This window comes from Protopterus annectens, chromosome 1.part0, assembly GCF_019279795.1.
Source record: "Protopterus annectens isolate FY-2018-M chromosome 1.part0, PAN1.0, whole genome shotgun sequence".
Classification (NCBI taxonomy): domain Eukaryota; kingdom Metazoa; phylum Chordata; order Ceratodontiformes; family Protopteridae; genus Protopterus; species Protopterus annectens.
The window spans coordinates 161611420-161636486 of NC_056725.1; the positions used below are offsets into that span (position 1 = coordinate 161611420).

At 43.3% G+C, this 25067-nt stretch overlaps 1 protein-coding gene across 1 annotated transcript in view; it reads right to left on the reverse strand.

The window, feature by feature from the left end:
* Positions 1-25067, reverse strand: part of LOC122787793 (THAP domain-containing protein 5-like) — a 176860-nt gene that overhangs the window by 43296 nt on the left and 108497 nt on the right. The window contains exon 3 of the mRNA XM_044054734.1: positions 18486-19676. Within this exon, the coding sequence (XP_043910669.1) occupies positions 18486-19676 (1191 nt within the window). The remainder of the gene's footprint in view (positions 1-18485; positions 19677-25067) is intronic.

Below are 25067 nucleotides of genomic sequence, written 5' to 3' on the forward strand. Positions count from 1 at the left end.
TGTCCAACTGATAGATCTTTTTGCCTCTCCCCAAAACTATGTCTGGGGCTCCCCCATTTTCGTGTCAACATGCTGAAGATTTGTGGATCCAGTTTCCATTTGTGTGGGTCCATAAGATTTCTGCTTAGTTCATCTGCCAGAGTATTTTGCTTTCCTGGCAGGACTTGAGCTTGTAGATGTATGTGGTAAGTCAAGTCTGTGTTCCACAAAGCCATGGCTAGTCTGCAAAGGGGTTAGGAATGGGTACCCCCCTGCTTGTTTATGTACCACATAACTGTGGTGCTGTCCATCTATCAGTAGTTGTCCTGGATGAAGAAAGTCCTTGAAGGCTGTCAAAGCATTCTGTACAGCTAGCATTTCTTTCTGGTTGATATGTAGGTGCATTTGATTTGGGCTCCATTCGCCCTGAATGCATCTCCCTGCCAGATGGGCCCCCCATGCATAATCTAATGCGTCTGTAGTCAGGGTTTGGGTGGCAGTGGGTGGAATCAATGACAGTCCCTTGTTTTGGTGACAGGCCTCTGCCTACCATAGGAATAAGAACTCCTGTTGCTGGCAAGGAATGATAGGAATCATTGTTTCCAGGCTGTGACAATGTTGACTCCATATAAAAGTTTTTTAGGTACCATTGACGTTTCCTCATATGCAGTTTCGCATATGGAATTAGTAGAATGCAGGAAGCCATGTACCCCAAGGCCTGCAGAATTTGTCTTGCAGATAACTGGGTCTTTGTGGCCACTTGTCTGAAGTATGTCATCAATTGAATTTGTTTGTCTGGCGTGATGTAAGCCATCTGGGCAGTTGTATTCAAGCTTGCACCCAGGAACGTAATTATTTGAGGGGGTATCAGTTGTGATTTCTTTTCGTTTATGGTGTACCCCAGGCAAGTCAGAGTCAGCATCTTGAATTTTGGAATGTCCAGGAAAGTATTTAGAATGGATAAGTCCAGAATTGGACGCCATGATTTGTCTTTTCTGGGTACCAGGGAAAGTCTTGAATAAAAACCTTGTCCTTTTTCCTTTTTTGGTACTGGTTGAATAGCCCCCATATCCATGAGGGACACAACTTGTTTCTGGGCCTCTGCCCACTGATTTGGAGGCAGATCTGGCCATCCGTTTGGAATTAACAATACGTGGAAATGAAATCTGTATCCCTGGGATACTATATTTAAAACCCACATGTCCTGGGTAATTAGATGCCAGTTTTGTGCATGAAGTGCTAAATTTCCCCCCAAAGGGGCTACCAAAAGATAAGTGCTTGGAAATGGCAGAGGAAAGTCATTGAGACGGTTTACCGTAGGGGGGGGGGTGCCTTGCTACTTCCAGATTTGGAGGAGGAGGCACCCCATTGTTTTGTTCTGTAAGTTTCTTGTGACTGAAACCTGGAGCCTTTGGAGTGTCTGGGTTTGACTTGGGTGGCTCTGTTGGGCACTGGAAAGGACCAATTCTTAGTAGGCCAGTGCCTACTGAACCTGGGTGGCTGCACTTGTAGGAAATCTTTTACAGTTTGCATAGATTTAGCTTCATCTTCCATCTTTTTCAAAACTTCTTCTGCTTTATTACCAAATAGACTGTCCTGTTGTAAAGGCGCATCCAACAATTTTGCTTTAACATGATCAGGCAGATTTTGCACCTTGAGCCAAGCATGCCATCTTATCACAGATCCAGTTACAGCGGCCCTGCAAGAGGCCTCCAAGGAATCAAAACCACATTGCAAAGTATGCTTTCCAACTTGTTCGGCTGAATGCAATAAATCCTGTAACTATTTTCCACACAGTCAGAAATCAACATCATTTTCTGTTTCAGTAAGCCCATGACATGCTGCTATTTAAGCATATGAAATTGACAGTTTAAAGCTCTGATTGCCAGGGTTGCAGACGTGTAAACCTTGTTACCCCATCTATCCAGCGCCCTGGAGTCTCTATTAGAAGGGGTAGGATTTTTAGCAGTAGAAGCCTTAACACCCTTGGGTCCCTACGAAATTGTTTCAGGGTCAGCAGTAAGGTTTTTAAAAAGAAACTTGTGGGAGTCAGGAACCCTGTAATATCTGTCTGGCTTACTAGGAGCCGGAAGCAGGGAATCAGGAGCCATGCTGGCTTCTGAGAAAACATCAACAATGTCTAAAACAGGAGGTACAGCCAAAGTCCTTTGCTGAGGAAGAAGGAAATCCCTAAGCCTCTTTTTGGATTCTGAAAAATCCTAACTCTCCCAATGAAAATGTTCCCTTAAGGTATGCAAAGTTTCTCCAAAAGAAAAATCCTCAGGAGGAGAAGCAGAAGGAATGGATTCCTCTGCATCAGAGTCCTCATAAGGTGGAATAGATAATTCCTGATCAGAAAAGGAATCAGAAGAAATGGAAACCTGATCTGAAGATTCATAATCAGTGCCTTGCCTAGGCCTCTAAGCAGGAGGGGGTTGGGAACCCCTGATCAAGGTAATTAAATCCTCAGCCATTTTGATCATTTGTTGTTTAGGCATAGGGGCCTGAGCATGTGTGGCCCATGCGTTGGGTTTTTAGAGACAGAAGTTGGTTTTGGCCTAGGTTTTGAAGATGGCGTTGGTTTAATATACAAATCTTTAGGCCTAAAAAACGCCCGCAGAAGCCGATGCCTGCTCAGCGGCTCCGGACCTATCTAAGGGACAGACATCAGCGGGGTCAATACTTATATCACGGCATACCAGACTCCGAATGGGTCTCGGTAGAGGCCTGCGAAGCAAACTTAGCAGGCATCAGGGGCTGCAAAAGCGCCTCACTGAGTGCCGGCGAAATGGAGACTGGCTTAGGAGAAGCTTCGTCGTCGGTTTTGGACCTCGACGGTCTGTCTTTTCTTCTTTGCGTTTTTTGAGAATTCCGGTAGTCTGATTGCTAACAGACGACATTTCTGGATAGTTAAATCTTGAGCCAAAATATTTAGATGCAAAAATATACAGACGCTTAATAGTGCGTTGGTTAAATTTAGCTCAAAACCGACAGCAAGGCACGTTGTGAGCAGGGCCTAGGCAAGGAATACAGTACAAATTAAAATCTTTATGAGGTATTTGCTTTACATAAGTAATGCAAGTATTAACTTTTACTGACATCGGTAAGGAGCAAGAAAAAGTTTCCCCAACTGGGTACTTAGCTTTAGCTGAAGACTTTGGTTCTGAAACTTGAAAACGAAAATTTCAGGAGTCGTCCGACCAGCACTTGTGAACTGCTTCTGCTTTGGGCACCGAACAGCAAGAAAGACTGATGTAATGGCGTCGGCTGCATATTTTATACCCCTGACGACCTGACGTCATGGAAGAAGGGACAGTAACCGACGCAGGACCCAAGACTTTGTTAATCAGGCCGAATGAGGGCTACTGCAAGCAGATAACCCAAATGTAATGACTGCAACAGTGAAACACAAACATCAGCTAATCCACAATCATACACAGCTAAAATTCAAGAATGCAAAAGGAAATGACTGCATTTAAAATTAAAAAATAAATAATAATAAAAAAAAATCTAAATGCAACTCAAAACTGCAATTCAGCTTTTCCCAGTAGTGGTTACAATAAAATGGACTACTCAGAAGGCACGGTTTAAAGTTACCAGGGCCACGTGAATTAGTTGTTCAAGTGATGGCATGTCGGCTATCAGTCACTGGCCCTGTTGTGGGACAGCCCGGAACAGTTCCTATAAAATGGGTGATTAGTTATGAGGAAAGGTGGTGCCTAGTTTCTCCCCTCATAATATATTATTTCTTTACATTTGTTGGGTGTGAACTCAGAGGAGGGAGATGCAGACTTCCCATACTCCACTTTGGGGCAAAAAGGAGCAGAAGATGAGTTTTGAGCATTTTCCTGCCAGCTGCAGAAGAGTACTCAGTAAAGACCAATGGATATGGTCAAATAATTGTGTAAGATGCGTTCTGCTTGCACTGCCATTGCTATACCAGGGGCTATCAATCACTGCAGGTATATGGGGGAGCATTATGATGTGCTGCTCCTAAATATGTAGCTACTGACACGATAAAAGAAGTGGGACATGAGAAAAATAATATAGTGATATATATATATATATATATATATATATATATATACACATACACATACATACATACATATATATATATATATATATATATATATATATATATATATATATATATATATATATATATAGATATATTACACACAAGGTTACACCTCCAACAAAAAAGCAAATACACCAAAAAGCTTTTAAGCGTAGTAAAGGAGAGTAAAGGTATAGCCAAAAGAAGTCAGGGGGCTGGAGGGAGGGTAACCAGGACTGCAACAGTGAATACACTCGAACATCTACATTTATGGTAAGTGTACACAACTGTACTATGTTCTTCGCGTTTCACTGCTGCAGTCATCACATTTGGGTAGATTCCCAAAGTTAAGGATGGGAGGAGGCATTTAGATAGCATTAGGACCAGCTATATGGCCCTGCAAAACTGCAGTGGCAAAACCAGCTCTGGATTTAGAGAACATTGGTAAATGGTAATGCTTGGTGAAAGTATGTACAGAACTTCAGGTAGCAGCTTCTAGGATGTCCCTGGTAGGTACACCTCTGAGAAAGGCTGTAGAGGTAGATGCAGCCCTGGTTGAATGGGGTCTAATCCCCTGTGGGATAGGTTTTCCATGGTGCTTACAGCAGAAATGAATGCAATGGCCTATCCATTTGGAAATGGTTTGCTTTGAAATAGCCTTCCCCTCTGTCCCTGTAGCAAATGCCACCAACAGTTGTTCAGATTTCCTTTGAGGTTTAGTCCTGAAGTAAAATCTAAGTTGTCTGTGCACATCTAAGGAGTGCAGGATCCTTTCCCCTTTGTTCTGTGGATTAGAAAAGAAAGTTGGCAAATGAATGGACTGATTAAGAGCCACACTGGATACCACCTTGGGCACGACGGAGGAATTGGTCCTGAGGGACACTCTGTCTGCATGAAAGATGATGAAAGGCTCCACTGCCATAAGGGCCTGTAGTTCAGATACCTTTCTTGCTGAAGTAATTGATAAAAGGAAGGCTGTTTTCCAAGAAAGAAATATGAACTCTGCACTTGCAGCTGGCTCAAAAGGAGGAAGAATGAGTTTTTCCAATACAAAGTTAAGGTTCCAGGCTTGAGTAGGGGCTCTCCTGGGTGGTCTTAAGTTTTTGGCCCCTATGAGGAACTGCTTGAGCAGTGGATGAGAGAAGAGGGGTGGTTCTGTGTGAAATGGCTGAGGCGTGAATTTTGATGGAGGAAAAAGAAAGGCCCTTGTGAAGCATCTCAATTCAGTATTGAAGAATCTGAGGTAAATTGTATGCTGCTGTGCCCATCCCTTGAGTTTGGTTCCAGGCACAGAATCTTTTCTATTTTTCAGCATAAGATTTTCTAGTACTAGGCCTCCTTGCCTCCAAAATGACATCCAGCACTTGTTTACTGAGGGATGGTAATGGACAGATTAGGAAATTAGCCAGGCTGCCAGGGTCAGGGTTTGAAGTTGAGGGTGCAGAATCTGGCTCTCCTGCTGAGACAGCAGGGTAGGGGTCTGAGGCAGGTGCCATGGTGCCAGCAGTGACAAACTGTGCAAGAGGGGGTACCAGTGTTGGCATGGCCAGTCTGGTGCAATCAGTATCATCCTTGGTTTTACCGGTTCGTCTTTAGCAGTACTTTGGAGAGGAGAGGCAGAGGGGGAAAGGTATAAACGGATAGATTTTTTTCCAGCTGAAGGACAGAGCATCCACTTTCCAAGCTTGTTTGTGGGGAGTCCTTGTGCAGAATTTGTCCAATTGGTAGTTCTGGGGGGAGGCAAACAGGTCTAGATCTGGGCTTCCCCATTTGTTTACCAACATGTTGAAAATCTGTGGTTCCAGTTTCCACTCATGTGGGTCCATGAGATTTCTGCTTAGTTCATCTGCCAGTGTATTTAGTTTTCCTGGCAGGAATTGAGCCTGTAGATGCACTTGGTAGCTCAAGGCTGTGTTCCACAGAGCCATGGCTAGTCTGCAGAGGGGGTAAGAATGGGTACCCCCCCTGCTTGTTTATGTACCACATAAAGTACAGTTGTGTACCTACCATAAATGTAGATGTTAGAGTGTATTCACTGTTGCAGTCATTACACTTGGGTTATCCTGCTGGCAGGCTACCCGCAGTCGGGTTATCCTGCTGGCAGGCTACCCGCAGTCGGCCTAAATTCCAAAGTCCTGGTCTGGCATCTGTTGCTGTCGCCTCTTCTCGGACGTCAGTGCGCCAAGGGTATAAAAGATGCAGCCGATGCCATTTTCTTCAGTTTTTCTTGCCCCAGATGTCAGGTGCCCCCAAAAGGGTAGGCTAAAAATTCTGCTCATAAAAAAACATGCACTAACAAACATTACCTTCATCTACAAGCAAATACACCACATAGGTTGTATAGAATAGAGAAGTACAGATAAGTCTCAGCAATGAAAAGGGGGGTGGAGGGAGGGTAACCTGGACTGCAACAGTGAATACACTCTAAAATCTACATTTATGGTAGGTACACAACTGTACTATGTTCATCGTGTTTCACTGTTGCAGTCATTACACTTGGGTTGAATCCCAAAGCTGAGGTTGGGTGGCTGGCCCTAGATAGAATTAGGAGTGGCTATGAGGCCCTGCAGTTCTGCAGTGGTGAAGTCTGCTCTGGATTTAGAGTAAAGAGGCAAGTGGTACTGCTTTGTAAAAGTGTGCACTGAAGTCAAAGTTGCAGCCTCCAAAATGTCCTTGGTTGGTACTCCTCTGAGAAGGCTGAAGTGGCTGCTGCTCTGGTTGAATGTGGCCTAATGCCCTTAGGCACTGATTTGCCATGTTGTGAATAGCAGAAACGAATGCAGTGGCCTAACCATTTTGAAATAGTCTGCTTTGAAATAGCTTTTCCTTGCGATCCTGCAGCATATGCCACTAAGAGTTGCTCAGTCTTTCTGAAGGCTTTAGCTTTGTCCAAGTAGAAGTGTAGCTGTCTGTGTATGTCCAAAGAATGCAGAAGTATCTCCCCCCTTATTCTGTGGGTTTGGATAAAAGGTAGGCAAATGAATGGTTTGGTTAAAAGTCACACTGGGCACTACTTTAGGCATAAATGTTGGGTTTGTCCTTAGAGAAACCCTGTCCGGATGGAAAATAATAAAAGGTTCCACAGCCATTAGTGCCTGTAACTCTGAGACTCTTCTTGCTGAGGTTATTGCTAGGAGCAGAGTTGTTTTCCATGATAAGTATTTTATCTCAGCTGTATTGGCTGGCTCAAAAGGAGGCAGTGTGAGCTTTTCCAAGACAAAATCGAGGTCCCATGCAGGTGTTGGAGCTCTCCTTGGAGGTCTTATGTTTTTGGCCCCTCTGAGGTACTGCCTTAGCAGTGGGTGTGAAAAAATAGGTGGATCCATATTGTTTGTTTGTGTCTTTCGGCTTTTCCCGGTTAGGGGTCGCCACAGCGGAACTCCGGTCCGCTAATGATTGGCAGTAGATTTTTACGTACTGGCTTGCCGGGCCTAATGCACAACCTTCAACGAAGGAACGCCCATTCACGCATGTCGCTACACAGAAGACGCTCTAATTGAGAATCGAACGGGCAACATCTAACTGTGAGGTGACAACGCTACCGCAGCACCACCACCTGAAATGGCAGAGGCATGGATCTTAATTGATGAGAAGGATAGGCCTTTGTCCAGCATCTTGGTTAGGTATTGTAAAATCTGAGGAATATTTGGTACAAGCGTGTCCATTCCTTGTGCCTGGTTCCAAGCACAGAATCTCTTCCATTTTTCTGTACAAGATTTTCTGGTGCTGGGCCTCCTGGCCTCCAAAATAACATTGCTTTAGAGAGAGGTGTGTTCTGAATGGTTACATTATCAGCCATGCAGCCAGATTTAGGGTTCTGAGTTGGCTGTGCAGGATCCGATTCTTTTGTTGGGTCAGCAAACGAGGAATTTGGGGTAATGTCCAGGCTGGGCCTTGAGACAAGCACTTTAGGATTGGGTACCAGTGCTGGTTTGGCCAGTCTGGGGAAATCAGTATCATTTTTGGCTTCTCTTGTCTGACCTTTAGGAGTACCTTGGGGAGGAGAGACAGTGGAGGAAAGGCATATACTGTAAGGGTTTTCCAGCTGAATGATAGGGCATCTACTCTCCATGCTTGTCTGTGATAAGTCCTTGTGGAGAATCTCTGTAGTTGGCAGTTGTGCGGGGAGGCAAATAGATCTATGTCTGGGCATCCCCATTTCCTTGTTATCATGCTGAAGATTTGTGGATCTAGTTTTCACTCGTGAGGATCCTTGAGATTTCTGCTTAGTTCGTCTGCCAGAGTATTTGTCTTTCCTGGCAGGAATTGTGCTTGCAGGTGTACTTGAAATGTCAATGCTGTGTCCCACAAAGTCATGGCTTGTCTGCAGAGGGGGTAGGGATGTGTGCCTCCCTGCTTGTTTATGTATCACATGACTGTAGTATTGTCAGTCTTTACCAGCAGTTGTCCTGGATGAAGTAGATCCTTGAAGGCTGTCAGGGCATTCTGAACAGCTAGCATCTCTTTTTGATTGATACGAAGATGCATTTGGGTTGCTGGCCATGCTCCCTGAATACATTTTCCTGCCATGTGGGCCCCCCCAGGCATAATCTGATGCATCTGTTGTTAGTGTCTGCCTGGCCGTAGGTAGAGTGAATGGCTGTCCCTTGTTGTGGTGACAGGCCTGTGCTCACCATCGAAACTCCTGTTGCAGGCAGGGAATGAGGGTAATTAATGTTTCCAGGCTGTGGCAATGTTGAGTTCAAACAATTTTTAGATACCATTGTAGTTTCCTTATATGCAGTCTTGCATATGGAATTAGTAGAATGCAGGATGCCATGAAGCCCAAAGCCTGCAGAATTTTTCTTGCAGATAACTGGGTCTTTGTTGCCAACATTTCGAAGTAAGAAGTCAGTTGCCTTTGTTTGTCTGGCGTGAGATAAACTATCTGGGCAGTTGTATTTAAGCTTGCACCAAGGAATATTATCTCTTGAGAGGGTACTAGTTTTGATTTATTTTCATTTACCATGTACCCTTGGCAAACTAGTAATCCTTTTACAAATGCCAGATGCCTCAGTAGAATGTCTTTGTTCTCTGCTTGAATAAGGCAATCGTCCAAGTAAGGGTATATCTGAATTCCCCTTTGTCTGCAGAAAGCAATTACTGGTACCAGGCATTTTGTGAATACCCTGGGTGCAGTAGATAAGCCAAAGGGCAGTGCAGAGAATTGATCCAGCTATGAATCTGAGGTATCGTCTGCAAGATTGTCTGATTGGGACATGCATGTATGCCTCTTTTAGGTCCAAAGTTACAAGCCAAGCCTTCTTGCCCAGCATGGGCAGAAGCTGCTGCAGAGTCAACATTTTGAATTTTGGAACGTCCAGAAAATTGTTTAGAATAGACAGGTCCAGTATTTGTCTCCAGGCTTTGTCCTTTCTGGGTACCAGGAATAGTCTCGAGTAAAATCCTTGTCCCTGCTCTTGCTGTGGTACTCGCTGAATGGCCCTCATGTCCATGAGGGATGTAACTTGCTTTTGTGCCTCTGTCCATTGATTTTGTGGCAGGTCTGGCATACCCTTTTGCAGGGTGTGAAAGTGGAACCTGTAGCCCTGGGACACTATATTCAAGACCCATTTGTCCTGGGTGATTAGATGCCAATTTTGTGAAAAAGTGCTAGTTTCCCCCCTAAGGGGGCTGCCAAAAGATAAGTGCTTGGTATTGGCAGAGGAAAGTCATTGGGACTGTTTTCTATATGGCTGTGATTTGTCTTCTCTGCTTTTGGAGGTAGAGGCACCCCATTGTTTAGGCCTGTATGAGCCTTGGGGCTGGGATCTGCCTCTAGGGCGTCTGTATCTGCCTCTTTATGGCCTGTCTGACAATGGAAATGACCAATTCTTTGAAGGCCAGTTCCTGCTAAATCTGGGTGGTTGTACCTGTAAGAAATCCTTAACCGTCTGCATAGATTTCGCTTTGTCCTCCATTTTCTTCAACACCTCTTCCATTTTCTTCAAAACCTCTTCTGCCTTAACACCAAATAAAGTACCATGCTGTAAAGGAGCATCCAATAATTTAGCTTTAACATGATCAGGCAGATTTTGTTCCTTTAACCAAGCATGCCTTCTAATAGCAGTACCCGTAACAGCGGCCCTGCAAGAGGCCTCCAGTGAATCAAAACCACATTGCAAAGTATGCTTTCCCACTTGTTCAGCTGCATGCAATAAATCCTGCATTTCCTTGTTATCTGGACATTCAGAATTTGTAAACATTTTCTGTTTTAGCAGTGATATTAAATACTGCTGATATTTAAGCATATGAAACTGACAATTTAAAGCCCTTACAGCCAAGGTAGCAGAAGTGTAAACTTTTTTCCCCCCATCTGTCCAGTGCCCTAGAATCCCTATCAGAGGGGACAGGGTTTTTCGCAGTGGAAGCCTTGACCCCTTTGGGACCCTGAGATCTAGTTTCTGGGTCAGCATCAGGGTTTTTATATAGAAATTTGTGGGAATCTGGAACCCTGTAATATCTGTCTGGCTTAACCGGTGCAGGGGGTAAAGAGTCAGGAGATAGGCTGGACTCTGAAAATACATCATCTACTATGTCTAGAACAGGTGGAATAGCAAGAGGTCTGTGCTGAGGTAGTAAAATAAAGTCTCTGAGCCTTTTCTTAGATTCTGAGTAATCTTGGCTCTCCCAGTGAAAGTGCTCCCTCATGCTGTGAAGGGTTGCCCCAAAAGAATAATCCTCAGGAGGAGAGGCTGAAGGAATAGATTCATCAGCATCAGAATCCTCATAGGGAGGAAGGGTGTATCCCTGTTCAGAAGAAGAGTCAGAGAAAATGGAAACCTGATCTGAAGATTCATATTCTGTCTCTTGCCTAGGCCTCTTATCAGGAGGGGGATGGGAACCCCTGATCAAAGTAATTAGGTCTTCGGCCATTTTAAGCATCTGTTTTTTAGGCATGGAAGTCTGTGCAGGAGAATGCCGTACTTGTTTCTTTGTCTTCAGAGCTGCTTCAGTCTTTGCCTTTGAAGCTGAGGTTGGCTTTACATATAACTGTGTAGGTCTGCAAACACGCTCAGAAGCAGATGCCTGCTCAGCGGCTCTGGACCCATCTGAGGGAATAGTTTCCAAGTGTCCAATACCTTGAGTATCCGGAGGCCTAGTCAGCTCCACGTGGGAGTCGGAAGCGGCCTGTGTCTCTGAGGTAGCGGGTGTCAGGGGCTGCGAAAGTGCCTCACTGAGAACCGGCGAACTCGTTGACTGGCCTAGCGGAGGCCTCATCGGTTTTGGACCTCGGATGCCTGTCTTTTTCCTTGCGCTTTTTATAAACTCCGGTCGTCGGCTGTTCCAACGGCATTATATAATTAAATCTTTGGCCAAAGTAATGAAAGGCAAAATCGTACAGACGCTTAATAGTGCGTTGGTTAGATCTAGCTCAAAACCGACAGCTAGCAACATTGTGGTCAGGGCCTAGGCAAGGAATACAGTAAGAATGAAAATCCTTAAGAGGTATTTGCTTCCCACAAGAAATAAAATTGTTAACTTTCTGACATCAGACTGGAGCAAGAAAAAAGTTTCCCCAACGGGGTACTTAGCTTTAATGAAGACTTAGGATCTGAAATTCGGTTTTGAAAATATCAGGAGTCGGTCGACCAGCACTTGCGAACTGCTTTTGCTTCAGGCACCGCGCGGCAAGAAAGACGAAAATGGCATCAGCTGCATCTTTTATACCCCTGGCGCACTGATGTCAGGGAAGAGGCGACAGCAACCGACGCCGAACCAGGACTTTGGAATTCAGGCCGACTGCGGGTAGCCTGCCAGCAGGATAACCCAAGTGTAATGACTGCAACAGTGAAACATGAACATTAGTGGTGCTTGTTGTCCATCCTTACCATTAACTGTCCTGGAAGAATGTGATCCTTGAAGGCTGTCAGAGCATTCTGTGCAGCTAACATTTCTTTTTGACTGATATGCAGGTGCATTTGACTTGGGTTCCATTTGCCCTGAATGCAACTCCCTGCCAGGTGAGCCCCCCCATGCATAATCTGATGCGTCTGTTGTTAGGGTTTGGGTGGCAGGGGGGTAGAGTGAAATGTTAGTCCCTTGTTTAGGTGGCAGGCCTCTGCCCACCAAAGGAACTAAGTGTAGGCAAGGTATGATAGGGATCATTGCTTCTAGATCCTGAGAATGTTGACACCATAGGCTTTTTAGATACCATTGTAGTTTCCTCATATGCAGTCTTGCATATGGAATTAGTAGAATGCAGGAGGCCATGAACCCCAAGGCTTGCAGTATTTGCCTTGCAGATAGCAGAGTTTTTGTGGCCATTAGTTTGAAGTAAGTCGTCAAATGAATTTTAGTTTATCTGGCGTGAGGAAAGCCATTTGGGAAGTTGTGTTCCAGCTTGCTCCCAGGAATATATATTGTTGACAGGGTACCAGATGCGATTTCTTTTCGTTTATGGTATACCCCAGACAAGTTAGCACCTTCTGTACAAATGCCAGATGATTCAAAAGTATGTCCTAGCTTTCTGCCTGAATTAAACAATCATCCAGGTATGGATGTATTTGAATATTTCTTTGCCTGCAAAATGCAATGACTGGAGCTAGGCACGTTGTGAATACCCTGGGCGCAGTAGATACGCCAAAGGGCAGTGCAAAGAACTGATGGTGCATGTAGCCTGCTTTGAAGCATAGATATCTTCTGCAAGATTCCCTGATTCGGATGTGCAGGTAGGCTTCTTTTAAATCCAGTGTTGCCAACCGGGCATCTTTTCCTAGCATAGGAAGTAACTGGTGAAGAGTTAGCATCTTGAATTTTGGAATCACCAAAAAGGTGTTTAATATGGAAAGGTCCAGGATAGTACACAAAGAGTTGTCTTTTCTGGATAGCAGGAAAAGTCGAATAGAAACCTTGTCCCTTTTCCTCTTCTGGTACAGTCTGAATAGCCTTTCTGCTTAAGAGAGAGAGAGAGAGTACCTGCTTTTGAGCCTCTGCCCACTGATTTGGGGGTAGATCTGGCCAACCGTTTGGGGTTGGTAACGTGTGGAAGTGAAATGTGTATCCTTGGGAAACTATATTTAAAACCCATTTATCCTGGGTAATGAGTTCCCAGTTTTTTGCCTGGAGAGCAATCTTTCCCCCTAAAGGAGCAGTCAGTTGAGAAGTGCTTGGAAGTTTTAAAGTTAAGTCATTGAGACAGTTTACCATGGGGGAGTCTTACTACTCCCTGATTTGGAAGTGGGAGTCCCCAACTGTTTAGTCCTGTGCATACCCTGGGACTGAAGCCTGGGTGTTCTGCTGGTTCTGGGTTTGGACTGAGAAGGCCTGGAAGAGGCAGGAAAGGACCAACTCTTAAGAGGGCCAATGCCTACTAAATCTTGGAGGTTGTACTTGCAAGAAATCTTTAACAGTTTGCATAGATTTAGCTTTTTCCTCCATTTTTTTTAAGAACTTCTTCTGCTTTGTTGTCAAACAGGCAGTCCTGATTTAAGAGAGCATCCAGCAATTTAGCTTTAACATGATCTGGCAAAGATTGCTCCTTAAGCCAAGCATGCCTTCTAAGTACAGACCTAGTGACAGGAGCCCTGCAAGATGCCTCTAGTGAATCAAAACCACATTGTAAAGTATGCTTTCCAACCTGTTCAGCAGAATGCATTAAATCCTGTAAATCCTTATTTTCAGCACAATCAGGAATCAACATAATTTTCTGTTAAGCAATCCAGTGATATACTGCTGATGTGAAACTGGCAGTTTAAGGCCCTAATGGCCAAATTTGCAGAAGTGTATACTTTCTTATCCCATCTATCCAGCGACCTGGAGTCTCTATCAGAGGGGGTAGGATTTTTGGCAGTAGTAGTCTTGATGCCCTTGGGTCCCTGTGAAATGGTCTCAGGATCCGCAGTAGGATTTTTAAAAAGGAACTTGTGAGAGCCAGGAACCCTGCAATATCTATCAGGTTTTCTGGGAGCAGGAGGTAAAGAGTCAGGGGCCAAGCTAGATTCAGAAAAGGCATCATCAATAATGTCTAGTACAGGAGGGATAGCTAAAGGCCTGTGCTGGGGCAGGAGCAAGAAATCCCTAAGCCTCTTTTTAGAATCAGAGTAATCCTGGCTTTCCCATCGAAAGTGCTCCCGAAGAGTATGCAGGGTTTCACCAAAAGAGAAATCCTCTGGGGGGAAAGCAGAGGGAATAGAGTCCTCTGCATCAGAATCCTCATAGGTAGATAAGGGTAAATCCTTGTCATCAGATTTCAGAATCCTGGTCAGAATCATCATAAGCAAATTCAGTCCTGGGTCTCTTAGAGGGGGAAGGTTGGCTTCCCCTGATTAAAGTAATAAGGTCTTCAGCCATTCTTATCTGTTTTTTAGGCATAGAGGCCTGACCATGTTGTCTGGGCATCTGTTTTCTAGGCATAGTTCGAGTTTTAGGCCTTGAAGAAGAAGATGGTGTCGGTTTAACATGCAAGTCAGTAGGCCTGAATACACCCTCAGAAGCCAGTGCCTGCACAGTGGCTTTGGACCCATCCACGGTAGAGATATCCACAGGTTCCACAGCTGAAGCATCTTGCGGCATACCGGACTTCGAATGGGACTCAGTAGAGGTCTGCGAATCTGAAGTAGCGGGTATCAGAGGCTGTGAAAGTGCCTCACTGAGTACTGGCGAACTGGCGACTGGCTTAGGAGAAGCGTCGCCAACAGCTTTGGACCTGGGCAGCCTGTCTATGTCTTTATCTTTGTGTTTTTTTCAGAATGTCAGTAGTCGGATGGTTTACCAAAGACCTATCTGGATAATTGAACAGTGTACCAAAATATTTAGAAGTGTAAATATACCGACGATGAATAGTTTATTGCTTAAATAAGGCACAAAACTGACAGGGAGGTATGTTGTGGTTAGGGCCTAGGCAAGGAATACAACCTTACTCATATTCTCAAACGTTCATTGTTTGTTTTTCTTATCCATTGTACCCATAATATTGTTTTCCTCTGTAATATTGTTAATTTGTCTCTATTCGTATGTATTTGTACGTCTGTTTGGAGCTTTTCCCCTCGGGTCTCCACTGAAAAAGGGTAATTCTCACCCAGCTGGGCCAACCCGGTTAAATGCAAATAAATAAATAAATCTTTGTGAGGTATTTGCTTTCCACAAGAAATACAATTATTGACTTTTACTGACATCGGTTTAGAGCAAGAAAAAGTTTCCCCAATGGGGTACTTCGCTTTAGTTGAAGAGTTCGGTTCTGAAACTCGAAAATGAAAATTTCAGGAGGCGGCCGACCAGCACTTGCAAACAGCTTCTGCTTCAGGCACCGCACGGCAAGAAAGACTGATGTAATGGCGTCGGCTGCATGCTTTATACCCCTGACTACCTGACATCATGGAAGATGAGACAGCAACCTACGCAGAACCCAAGACTTTGATAACCAGGTCGACTGAGGGCTACTGCAAGCAGATAACCCAAATGTTATGACTGCAACAGTGAAACACGAAGAACATCTGATGGAGGTTCAACAATGGCCACTGCCGATGAAGGTGTATGAGAAAAAAAACAATAGCTTTCTGCCATAAGCAGAAAGGATAATGGATTGGACTAGAAAAGGGTGATAATATGGGAAGTGGCTAAAAGATACAAGAATCTGAGGTATGACTACTGCAGTATTCACATGTAAATAAATTGTAAAAGCAACAACAATCAAACATCTGTACGTCTCTGCATACAAATGCCTGGTTAAAGCTAAAAATAATTATGGACAATTTTTAAATATTACTCTAATGCAATTAAACAGTTAATAGGACAACAGGTATTGCATCAAAATGCATTTTATGAACAGAAGTATGAAACTATTGTCCGATTATCTGAAATTACTGACCGACTGTAACCCTCAGCGATGTACCAGAATATCAAGTTATCAAAAACATGAAGCAAAATCAGGGATGCTCTGCAAAATTCTCCACAGTTGCAAATTATACTAGCAAGATGTAAGAGCAATAAGGTAATCAGTATTACGTGGCAAATTTAAATCAAATAACTTTGCCCAATAGGCTAATTTGGTTGCTAATAAGCAGCAGCAATGAGCAGCAGATAGTCTAACTCAGTGAATCAAAGTCCAGTTGCCGGCAATAAATACAGAGGGTCTAAATGAATAAAAGTGCAGCAACTGTAAAGCAGTTTCAATACAGTATCGCTAGAACAGTCAGCACAAGTATTTTCTAATCTAGCACTTTCTAGTGCAATACTGCAGAACTGAAGACATTTCTTACCAGTTTACCTGGGTTAATCTGGTCTCTGCAGGAAAATCATTCTGTCTAGAAATAACACAGAAATTAAAAAAAAAAATCTGAGTTCACTGGCTCCCCACCCAAGCACCATGTTCAATCACAGTCTCACGTCAGGCTTTGTGTCCACTACATGGCTCACAGCAACAGTTATCCCAATCCACAAAGGGGGAGCCACCACTGATCCAGGGAACTATCGCCCTATTAGCCTGACGAGCCTGGTCTGCAAGGCCATGGAACTCAAACAAAGACATTGGTAACCTCCAAACTCTGGACAACACCCTGTTCGGGTTTGTGAAAGGCAGATCACGCCTTCTGAACCTGATCGACTTCTTTGAGGCAGTCACCAAAGCCGTAGACGAGGGTTAGGTGGTTCACACAGCCTATCTTGACCTCGCCAAGGCTTTAGACACCATCCCCCATTCTGGAATTATAGCTAAACTCACTAAACTAGGTATAAATTCCTACGTCACAAGATGGGTTGCCAACTGGCTCACTGACAGAACCCACAATGTAAAAGTTGCAAACTCCAAATCTGACTTCATACCAGTGACAAGTGGAGTACCACAGGGTTCAGTCCTGGGACATCTCCTCTTTGGTATCTACTTCGCTGAAGTACAGGCTAATACAGAAAGCCTCTGGCGAATGAAGTTCGCAGATGACTGCAAACTAGGAGCCATAGTCAAGTCCACAAATGATGTGGACATCCTACAGAAGGGCATCACTGAAACAGATGCCTGGTGTCAGAGGCATGGCCTCAAGCTCAATGCCAAAAAGTGCATTGTCATCCCCTTTGGTAAAAACTCTGTACCCATGAACTACCACATAAATGGCAGTCTACTTAATGCCGAATGTGTGATAAGAGACCTTGGGCCCAGGTGGACAGTAGTCTCTCCTTTGATAATCACATCGCCACAGTAGATAGGAAATCCTTCTATGTGGCACACTTCATCACAAAAGGTTTCTCATCCAGGAAAAAAAAAAAAAAAAAAAAAAAAAAAAAAAGAGGTCATTATTCCCCTCACTTGGCACTCATTAGACCCATTAGAGTACAACTCCCCTTTTGGAAAGTACCTCACAAGACATCTGCAGCAGCTGGAAAGGCCACAGAAGTACCATACAAAGAGAAGTACTGGCCTCAAACAGATGCCCTACACTGACAGTCTCAAAAAACTCCAGCTTTACTCTGTAGCATATCGCCTACTCCGAGGAGATCTCTGCCTAACATATAAAGCTATGGTAAACCCACAGCTGTTGGACATGCTACACCTAAAGCAATCCCAATCCCTCCGAGCTACATGCTCTAGGGACCTAAACCATGTCACCACAATAAACAGGACATGCTGGAGGGACAGATTCCTGTCCAAGAGACTTCCTATACTCTGGAACAAGCTACCCATCTATGTCAAGCAAAGTTCCACATTAGCACTCTTCAAGAAAAATCTTGATGAGTGGATGGGAAATAGGAAATGCACCCCAGGGAGCACTTCTGTGGCTCTGCTCGACAGGGGCACAGGAAATTAACTTTCTTGGGTGGTGTAAGCCAGGGAACCTTGTTGGCTAGGCTTACTTAGGCCCTTGGGCCGATAGCCTGGTACCTACCTATGGCTATGACTGCTGTCACAATCATCAATGGCAAGAATTTAACAGCTAGTGGCATCAAAAAGAAAGAAAAAAAAAAAAAAAAAACAGAAAAGTCAGCTGCCTCTGCTATGTTCACATTGCCCAGCTTGAACATTTTGGAAAGATGTTGCGTGAACTGTACGGCAGTTACTTACAGAACAAGCATAGAACAACTTATTAAATCATTTTCTGCAATGCGTAGGATTCTTCCATTGCTAGACTTCACTTAATAAACACAGGGAAAAAAATGAAAATGTTGACACATATCAAGCCCTTTAACATTCACGTTTCCTCACATATCTTCCAACAATTTAACATTTCCTTCAATCATTTGCTGTTACACAATAGACCATGTGTGCTGCTTTTTACAGTGGAAAGTTATTTTGACATTTTTAATGACATATCCAGTGCTGACAGGTGAGAAATTCTTGATAAACATTTTCTAAAATGACTTACAAAAAACCCACTAGGTGCAAGAACTTTAGGGCGATTCCCACACGGTATACAAGCAGTACTAATGCTCCATTGGTGACATGAGACAGCACAGACCACAAATGTTTCAAACAAGTGTCAGTACAAAAACATATTCAAGGCACTTGGGTACTTACCATTTCCAGGATTTTAAATTTTTCCTCAGAGACTAGATTGTCCCGCCTCAGTTGATCAACAAGATTTTCCATCGCTTCCAGCTTGGCACAGTGGCGGCGATGTCTCTGCTGTAAAACCTTTACTTTTTTTTGAAGACTTACAACTATTGCTTCAAGCTGCTCTGTGGTGAAATTGTTTTTGTGACACTGACTTTCTTCTACCTGCTCATCTATCAAGTCCATATTCCCACTTTCAGGAGATGGGCACCGTTTCTCCACGGTCAGCATCACAGTTTCTGATGATGGCGCCTGGTTAGACACAATGGGCACAGTGGAGACTATTGGTGCATTCATTGTTGACGAATATACAGTTTTTAATGCTGATGTACACAGTGGTGCAGGCTCCATTTGTCCAGAAGACATCACTGTTGCAGTGGGTACAGTCTCAAAATACGCAACCACCTGTGTAGGTGGTGACAATTTCACAGAAGAAATCAGAGCAGGAGATGGAACCGAATCTTCTAGTGGCTCTATCAAAACATCCTCCATCATTATAGTTCCCTGGTCAGATGGATCACCGTGGCCTGTGGAAGTTACAGACACCAAAGGTAATACTTCAGCAGGTAGTTCTACAGAAGAGGAGTCCTCTTCCGGTGTCGCACCTGCTGATTCCTCCTCAGATGAAGCATTGCCTACAGAAAACATGGTTACTTCCGAAAGACCAAGTTCATTACTGACATCTGATGAAAGTGGCACAGAACTGGAAAGCACTGTTGCGAAATCTTCTGCCTTCTGAAGAACAGTTATCAAAGACGAGTTCCCTGAAGAAACATTCAAAGGAATAGCCAATGTAACAGTAGGAAGTGCATCATTAGCTAAGCCTGAAGTACTCCCAGCTACAGGTTCAACAATCTGAACAACTGGCAACAAAGGAAGTGTTTCTATAGGAAGAACAGTCTGTAAAATTGCAGAAGAAAAGGCGGTAGGGACAGACTCCTGGGACAGACCATCAATGGATTCAACATACACTGGTGATGATTGCAAACTAGGGTTGACTGACACCTCAAGAGCTTGCAGAGCATTTTCTTCACTGTTTTCGGGAGATGAATCATAAGCAGCCATCTGTGCTGTCTGGGGAGCAGGTGATTCTTCTGTATTTTCAACAAGAATCTTTTTACTTGGAATTCTTGGCTTTGCAGTACAAGATCTTTTCTGCAAATTAAAAAAAAAAAAATACTAACTGCAACAAATTTACAAACCAAAAGAGGGGAAATAATTTGGGTTAGAAAACAAAAGAAGAGGGTTAGCACCAATTCAGTACTGACCAATCATTTTACGTTACGAGAAGAAATTCAATGAGTTAACAAGGGTGCCTCACTTATCAGACTCTTGAATTGTCTATATTAGCGTCTGGCTATTTTTTCCTAACTGTATTCCTCATATCCACCCATTCACTAGCATGCAAATCTATAGCTATCCCGATAGCTGTGACACTCACTCTCAAAAGATGAGACAAGAAATCCTGACTATGAAGCGCAGCAAAGTCAAAGGGCAGAAAAGTTTCAATAAATTCATCATCATACAGAAAGAAGCCATAAGGTTCATTTATGAGGAAAATACAGTAAAAGTCTACAGCAACAACAGAAAATAGGTGCATATATTGCAGTTACAGTACTCCTGTCATAAGTTTAGGACTATGAAAAGGGATCAGCTTATACGGTAGAAGACTAGTTGTTAGATCAGGTGTGGGATGTGGGGCACTGTGGGTAGGGTCAGTAAAACAATGTCCCAAAGGGGGGAAAAACAGGCAAAAAACAAGATTCCACTACAGACCAACTGGCATACTACACTGAAGGATATGTTAGATAACAAAAAACTTATCTTAGACAGCTGCCACCTTTTTTTCCTCGAACATTTACCTATGAAATGGATAGCTACGCACTGAAGGGGCACTGGCTTCCCCCACAAGATGGTAAATTGGCTTCCTTTGTAACAAACAGATTTTTTTTGTTTTTTTGGTTCACAATGCATTGTTCTGGTTTCATGCATATTAGGTGACTGCAAAGTAATTTAGATTTGTGGTCTTTGCAGATTTAACTTCTCTAATTGTAAACACTTAAAAGCAAATGTAAAATATATTTATTTTATTTATTTATTATTTATTTGCATTTGTTTAACCAGGATAGTCCATTGGGCTCAAGAACCCGTTTTCAATGGAGTCCTGGGGAGAAAAGCTCCACATACATATTTAACAGAGAATGAGGATATACATAGACATTACATGGGGTTAAACATGAGAAAAGTAACAAGTACAGGGGAAATACATATACATTTGCTGGGGTAAAACATAGTACAATGTACGTAATATACTATTTAGGCCTAGTCTAACATAGGTACTAAAAAGTAAGTTCAGTGTAAATTATTGATTTACAGTATTTGCAGGTCTTGTTCTGTTGTTCAGATTTTCTGTCTAGCAGGTCTGTTAACTGCGTACTTGGGTGGACTCTGCACATTTTTATTTCTGATTTATAAGTGAGCAACCACACATGTAATGATTTAGGCACTACACTACACTATTTTTGAACTAGTCATAATATTTTACCTTTATTTCAGTTATAAAGTATTAAGGTGACTGTCGGTAAACAGCAACTTCTCTGTATTTGCAAAGTGTATGCATATGCGGGTCTACTTCTAATGACCGAAACGCCGATTCGCCGACAGTGAAATCACCGACACCAAACGACCGACAACGCAGTTGGCCGACACGCTCGAATCCCGACAGACGGAAGACCGACAAGGGGAATGTGTAAGCGCGACCTGGTAAGTATGCGATAGTGAGGGATTTAGGAGTAGGGAGCGGACAGGTAAGTGTGCAATACTCAGGGATGTAGGGTTAGGGTGTGTGATAGGTGAGTGTGCGGTAGTGTCGGAGCTTGGGGTTAGGGGTGTGTAAGTGAGTTAGGGTTAGGGTGCAGGTAGGGAGAGTGTGCGGTACTGTCGGAGCTTGGGGTTAGGGGTGGGTAAGTGAGTTAGGGTTAGGGTGCAGGTAGGGAGAGTGTCGGTAGTGTCGGAGCTTGGGGTTGGGGTGTGTAAGTGAGTTAGGGTTAGGGTGCAGGTAGGGAGAGTGTGCGGTAGTGTCGGACCTTAGGGTTAGGGTTTGGGTTAGGGCTAGTGGATATGTGTTGTAGTGTACTGTGTTGTTTACGTGTAGTGTGTCGGTGTTATGGTGTTCGGTGTTTCGCGTTGTCGGGTTTGTGTGTTGTCGGTTTTCTGGCGTCGGTGATTTCACTGTCGGCGAATCGGCGTTTCGGTCATTAGAAGTAGACCCGCATATGCACGTGAGTGAGAAACAGACAGAGACACGCACACTTTAATATTTACTATTAAATTAGGAGTTAGAATTGCTTGTCTGCTTCTTAAAGATCTGATTGTACAAAGGAAATCTTGTTTAGAACAGCATGTACTTTTTATTGTTTGGTGAGATATTGCCAAGGTAAATACAAATGTTGACTGCCTGACAGCTGCTAACTACCAATTTGTCACTTGTTTGGTACCTTCCAAGGTGGCCAACGAGAGCACGAGGAAGAAAAATCCAAAGTTAAACAAAGAAAAGAGAGACAGGGATCCAAGAAAGAACCAGAGTAAAAGGAGCATGAGATGGACTCTGTTTGTGAGAGTTAGATGTGTGTGTGTGTGGGGGGGGGGCGCATTGTTAAATTCATTGTCCATGAATGGAGGAGGATGAATTAAGCACTATAGGTTGTGTTTTGTGTGCGTTTGCGCTTAGGGTACACAAGATGTTGGAGAGGCAGTGGCACATGGAATTTCAGGGAAGCACAAAATGCAGACTCTACGGGAGGATGACTGAATACAGAAATCAGACATGGTAGTAAGATGGCTGTTGGGCAAAAAATGTCAAAATGAGAGAAGAGAGGAGACCATACAAGTCTATCTGACATGCAGCACAGGCAGAGATGGACTGTAGAATACTGGGCAACAGAAGGTCAGCAGAAATGATACAGTGGGGAGGGGGGAAGCAAGGAACAGCACAACATAGATAGAGGTCATCTCAAGTCTAAGAAGCCAGTGGGGTGATATATAATAAGGACGGAAAAGGCAGATATGAATTGGAAGGAAATAAAGGTAGGGAAACAAGGACAGACAGAAGTGACAAATGATGAACAGGAGGCGCAGCCAGAGGCAGCCATATAGGAGACAATATCACTGCACAGCAGGAAGGAGGTGGGCAGGAAAGGGTTCTCAGCTAGACCAGAGGAGTAGGACAGCAGTTGAACAGGGCATGCAGAAAGGGTTCAGGGGATGGGAGAAGGATCAAGTGTTGCACGGGAAGGGAGGCAGATTACCACTAGCTTTAAGAAAACATTTCTGAATATTAAACAGACCTCCTGCATTTCATGCGTCTCTGTAAAGCCCCAACAAGGTACCAAAGTAGTGCTCCAGTTTGTATCCTGCAGCACTTACACCAGATTTACATAAGTAATATGTCCATCTGTCAGCAAATATGGGTCCAACAGTCTTTAATAAGCCCCCCCACCAAAAAAAAACAAAACACAAAAAAAACAGAAGCAATTGGCTGAAATAAGCACCTTAGCCTTTAGTGCAATTCCTATTTTAATAACCAATACAATTATTTTTTTTTACAAATCCTTAACTGTACTTAACCAGTATGAAAACATAGCCCTCTGCTCCACTTTAGTAATATGTGCTAACCTTAACTCTGCTGTGCATCTTAACTTTACAAAAGCCCTTCCCATAACACTACCACTAAATAAGACAGCTCGGACACTCATCACTCAAAGTCTCCTAACCCTGATCACTCACAACTGAGCACACACGCATGCGTGCGTACACACACACACACACCTAGTATATATATATATATATATATATATATATATTACTTTTTTTGGCAAAACACACTTCTGTTTGGATAAAACAGATGTTAGAACAACCAACCCTGCACTTCCAGGTATCGACTAAACAAACACACACACACAAGTGTGTGTATGTATGTATGTGTATGTGTATATATACATACATACATATACACACACAGGTACATATACACACACACACATATATATATATATATATATATATATATATATATATATATATATATATATATATATATATATATATATATACACACACACACACACACACACACACACACACACACACACACGGCTGTAGTACAAGTGGTTAAACTTTAGCTGAAATGCGAATAGTTTTACTGATTTTCTTTACTCATTAAATTAGTCAAATAATAAACAACAGTGTGAGATAAGCAGGCAGTGGGGTTTAGGGAGTTTTCCCTTTTTTCCAATGCTGTGTGCTTTCAAGAGTATGTATATACAAGTACCAGGAAGTGTAGCAGCAAAGCCCCTCCCCAGTATTGGGGCATAAACAGGGCTTGCCCTGCCCCCCCCCCCAAATAGTGTTTTATTGCAAGTTTGGCTTTTTGTGCAGTTGCTAACATTCAGCTAACCAGAAGAGGGTCAGCAAGATTAGTTCTGACCACTGGAGTGTCAGCAAAAATGTCTAACTTTATCAAAATATACACACTGATAACATTTATATACACAATACACACACACACGCACACACGCACACACGCACACACGCACACACGCACACACGCACACACACACACTTCACAGAAATTTTAATAATAAATGGGAGAAATGTACCATTTCATAAACCTCCAGTTCATGTTCCAGATATACATTATATGACAAATTTTAATCATGTTTTGTTTCCTTCTTAAATCAATGGCGCCGAAACAAAGATCATTACTTTTTGACACAGCAAGTTTCTGTCACCCTCTCTCACCTCTACACAACAACCTTCACTAACTCCCCCCACATTCAGTCTTATAAACAACCTGACTTTCCACTCATTCCACTTTTTGACAGTCCAATGGATCACACCTTCACTTTGCAGCACATGTATCAAATTGCTAACAGATTATGAAAAATATAGCTGGGTTCACCGTACCAACCTACTGAATTATACACTAGACCCCAATTCCCTGGAGTTAACTTTGCGTACCATAGTGCCACTAAAGAAAGAAAAACAAAGGGGGAGGTCTATTTTGCCCTCCTAATGCATAACCACATAAGGAACAGCTAGCTTACAGCCTACAGTATATCACTGCCCCATGAGACTACTGCAACCAGGAAGAGTACAGCTCTGGTTTTGCCAGTGTGTCATGCCTCCTGCACCCCTGATGTGGGAATCCTACCCCTTATGCCCAAATCTTTAGAAATACTAAGTGTGAGATTATACTAACTCAAAGAAAAACATTTTCCCTTTTCAACTAAACATACTTGCCATATAAATGGAAATGTTTTCTCCAAGCTAGTGTGACTGCATAGTAAATTTAAAAATCAATAGGGTTGGGATGGAGCCTCCACATTAAGAAGCGTGCAATCCCTTAAAGTAATCTGGAAACATAATTAAGCAAGACTCTTGTATCCATTTACTAGGCAGCAGTAGTGTGGCCCTGTACTGGCTGCATTTTAGATTTGTAGCTTTGAGAAAACTTGAATCCAACTGTGCTAGGTATAGAGAAATACC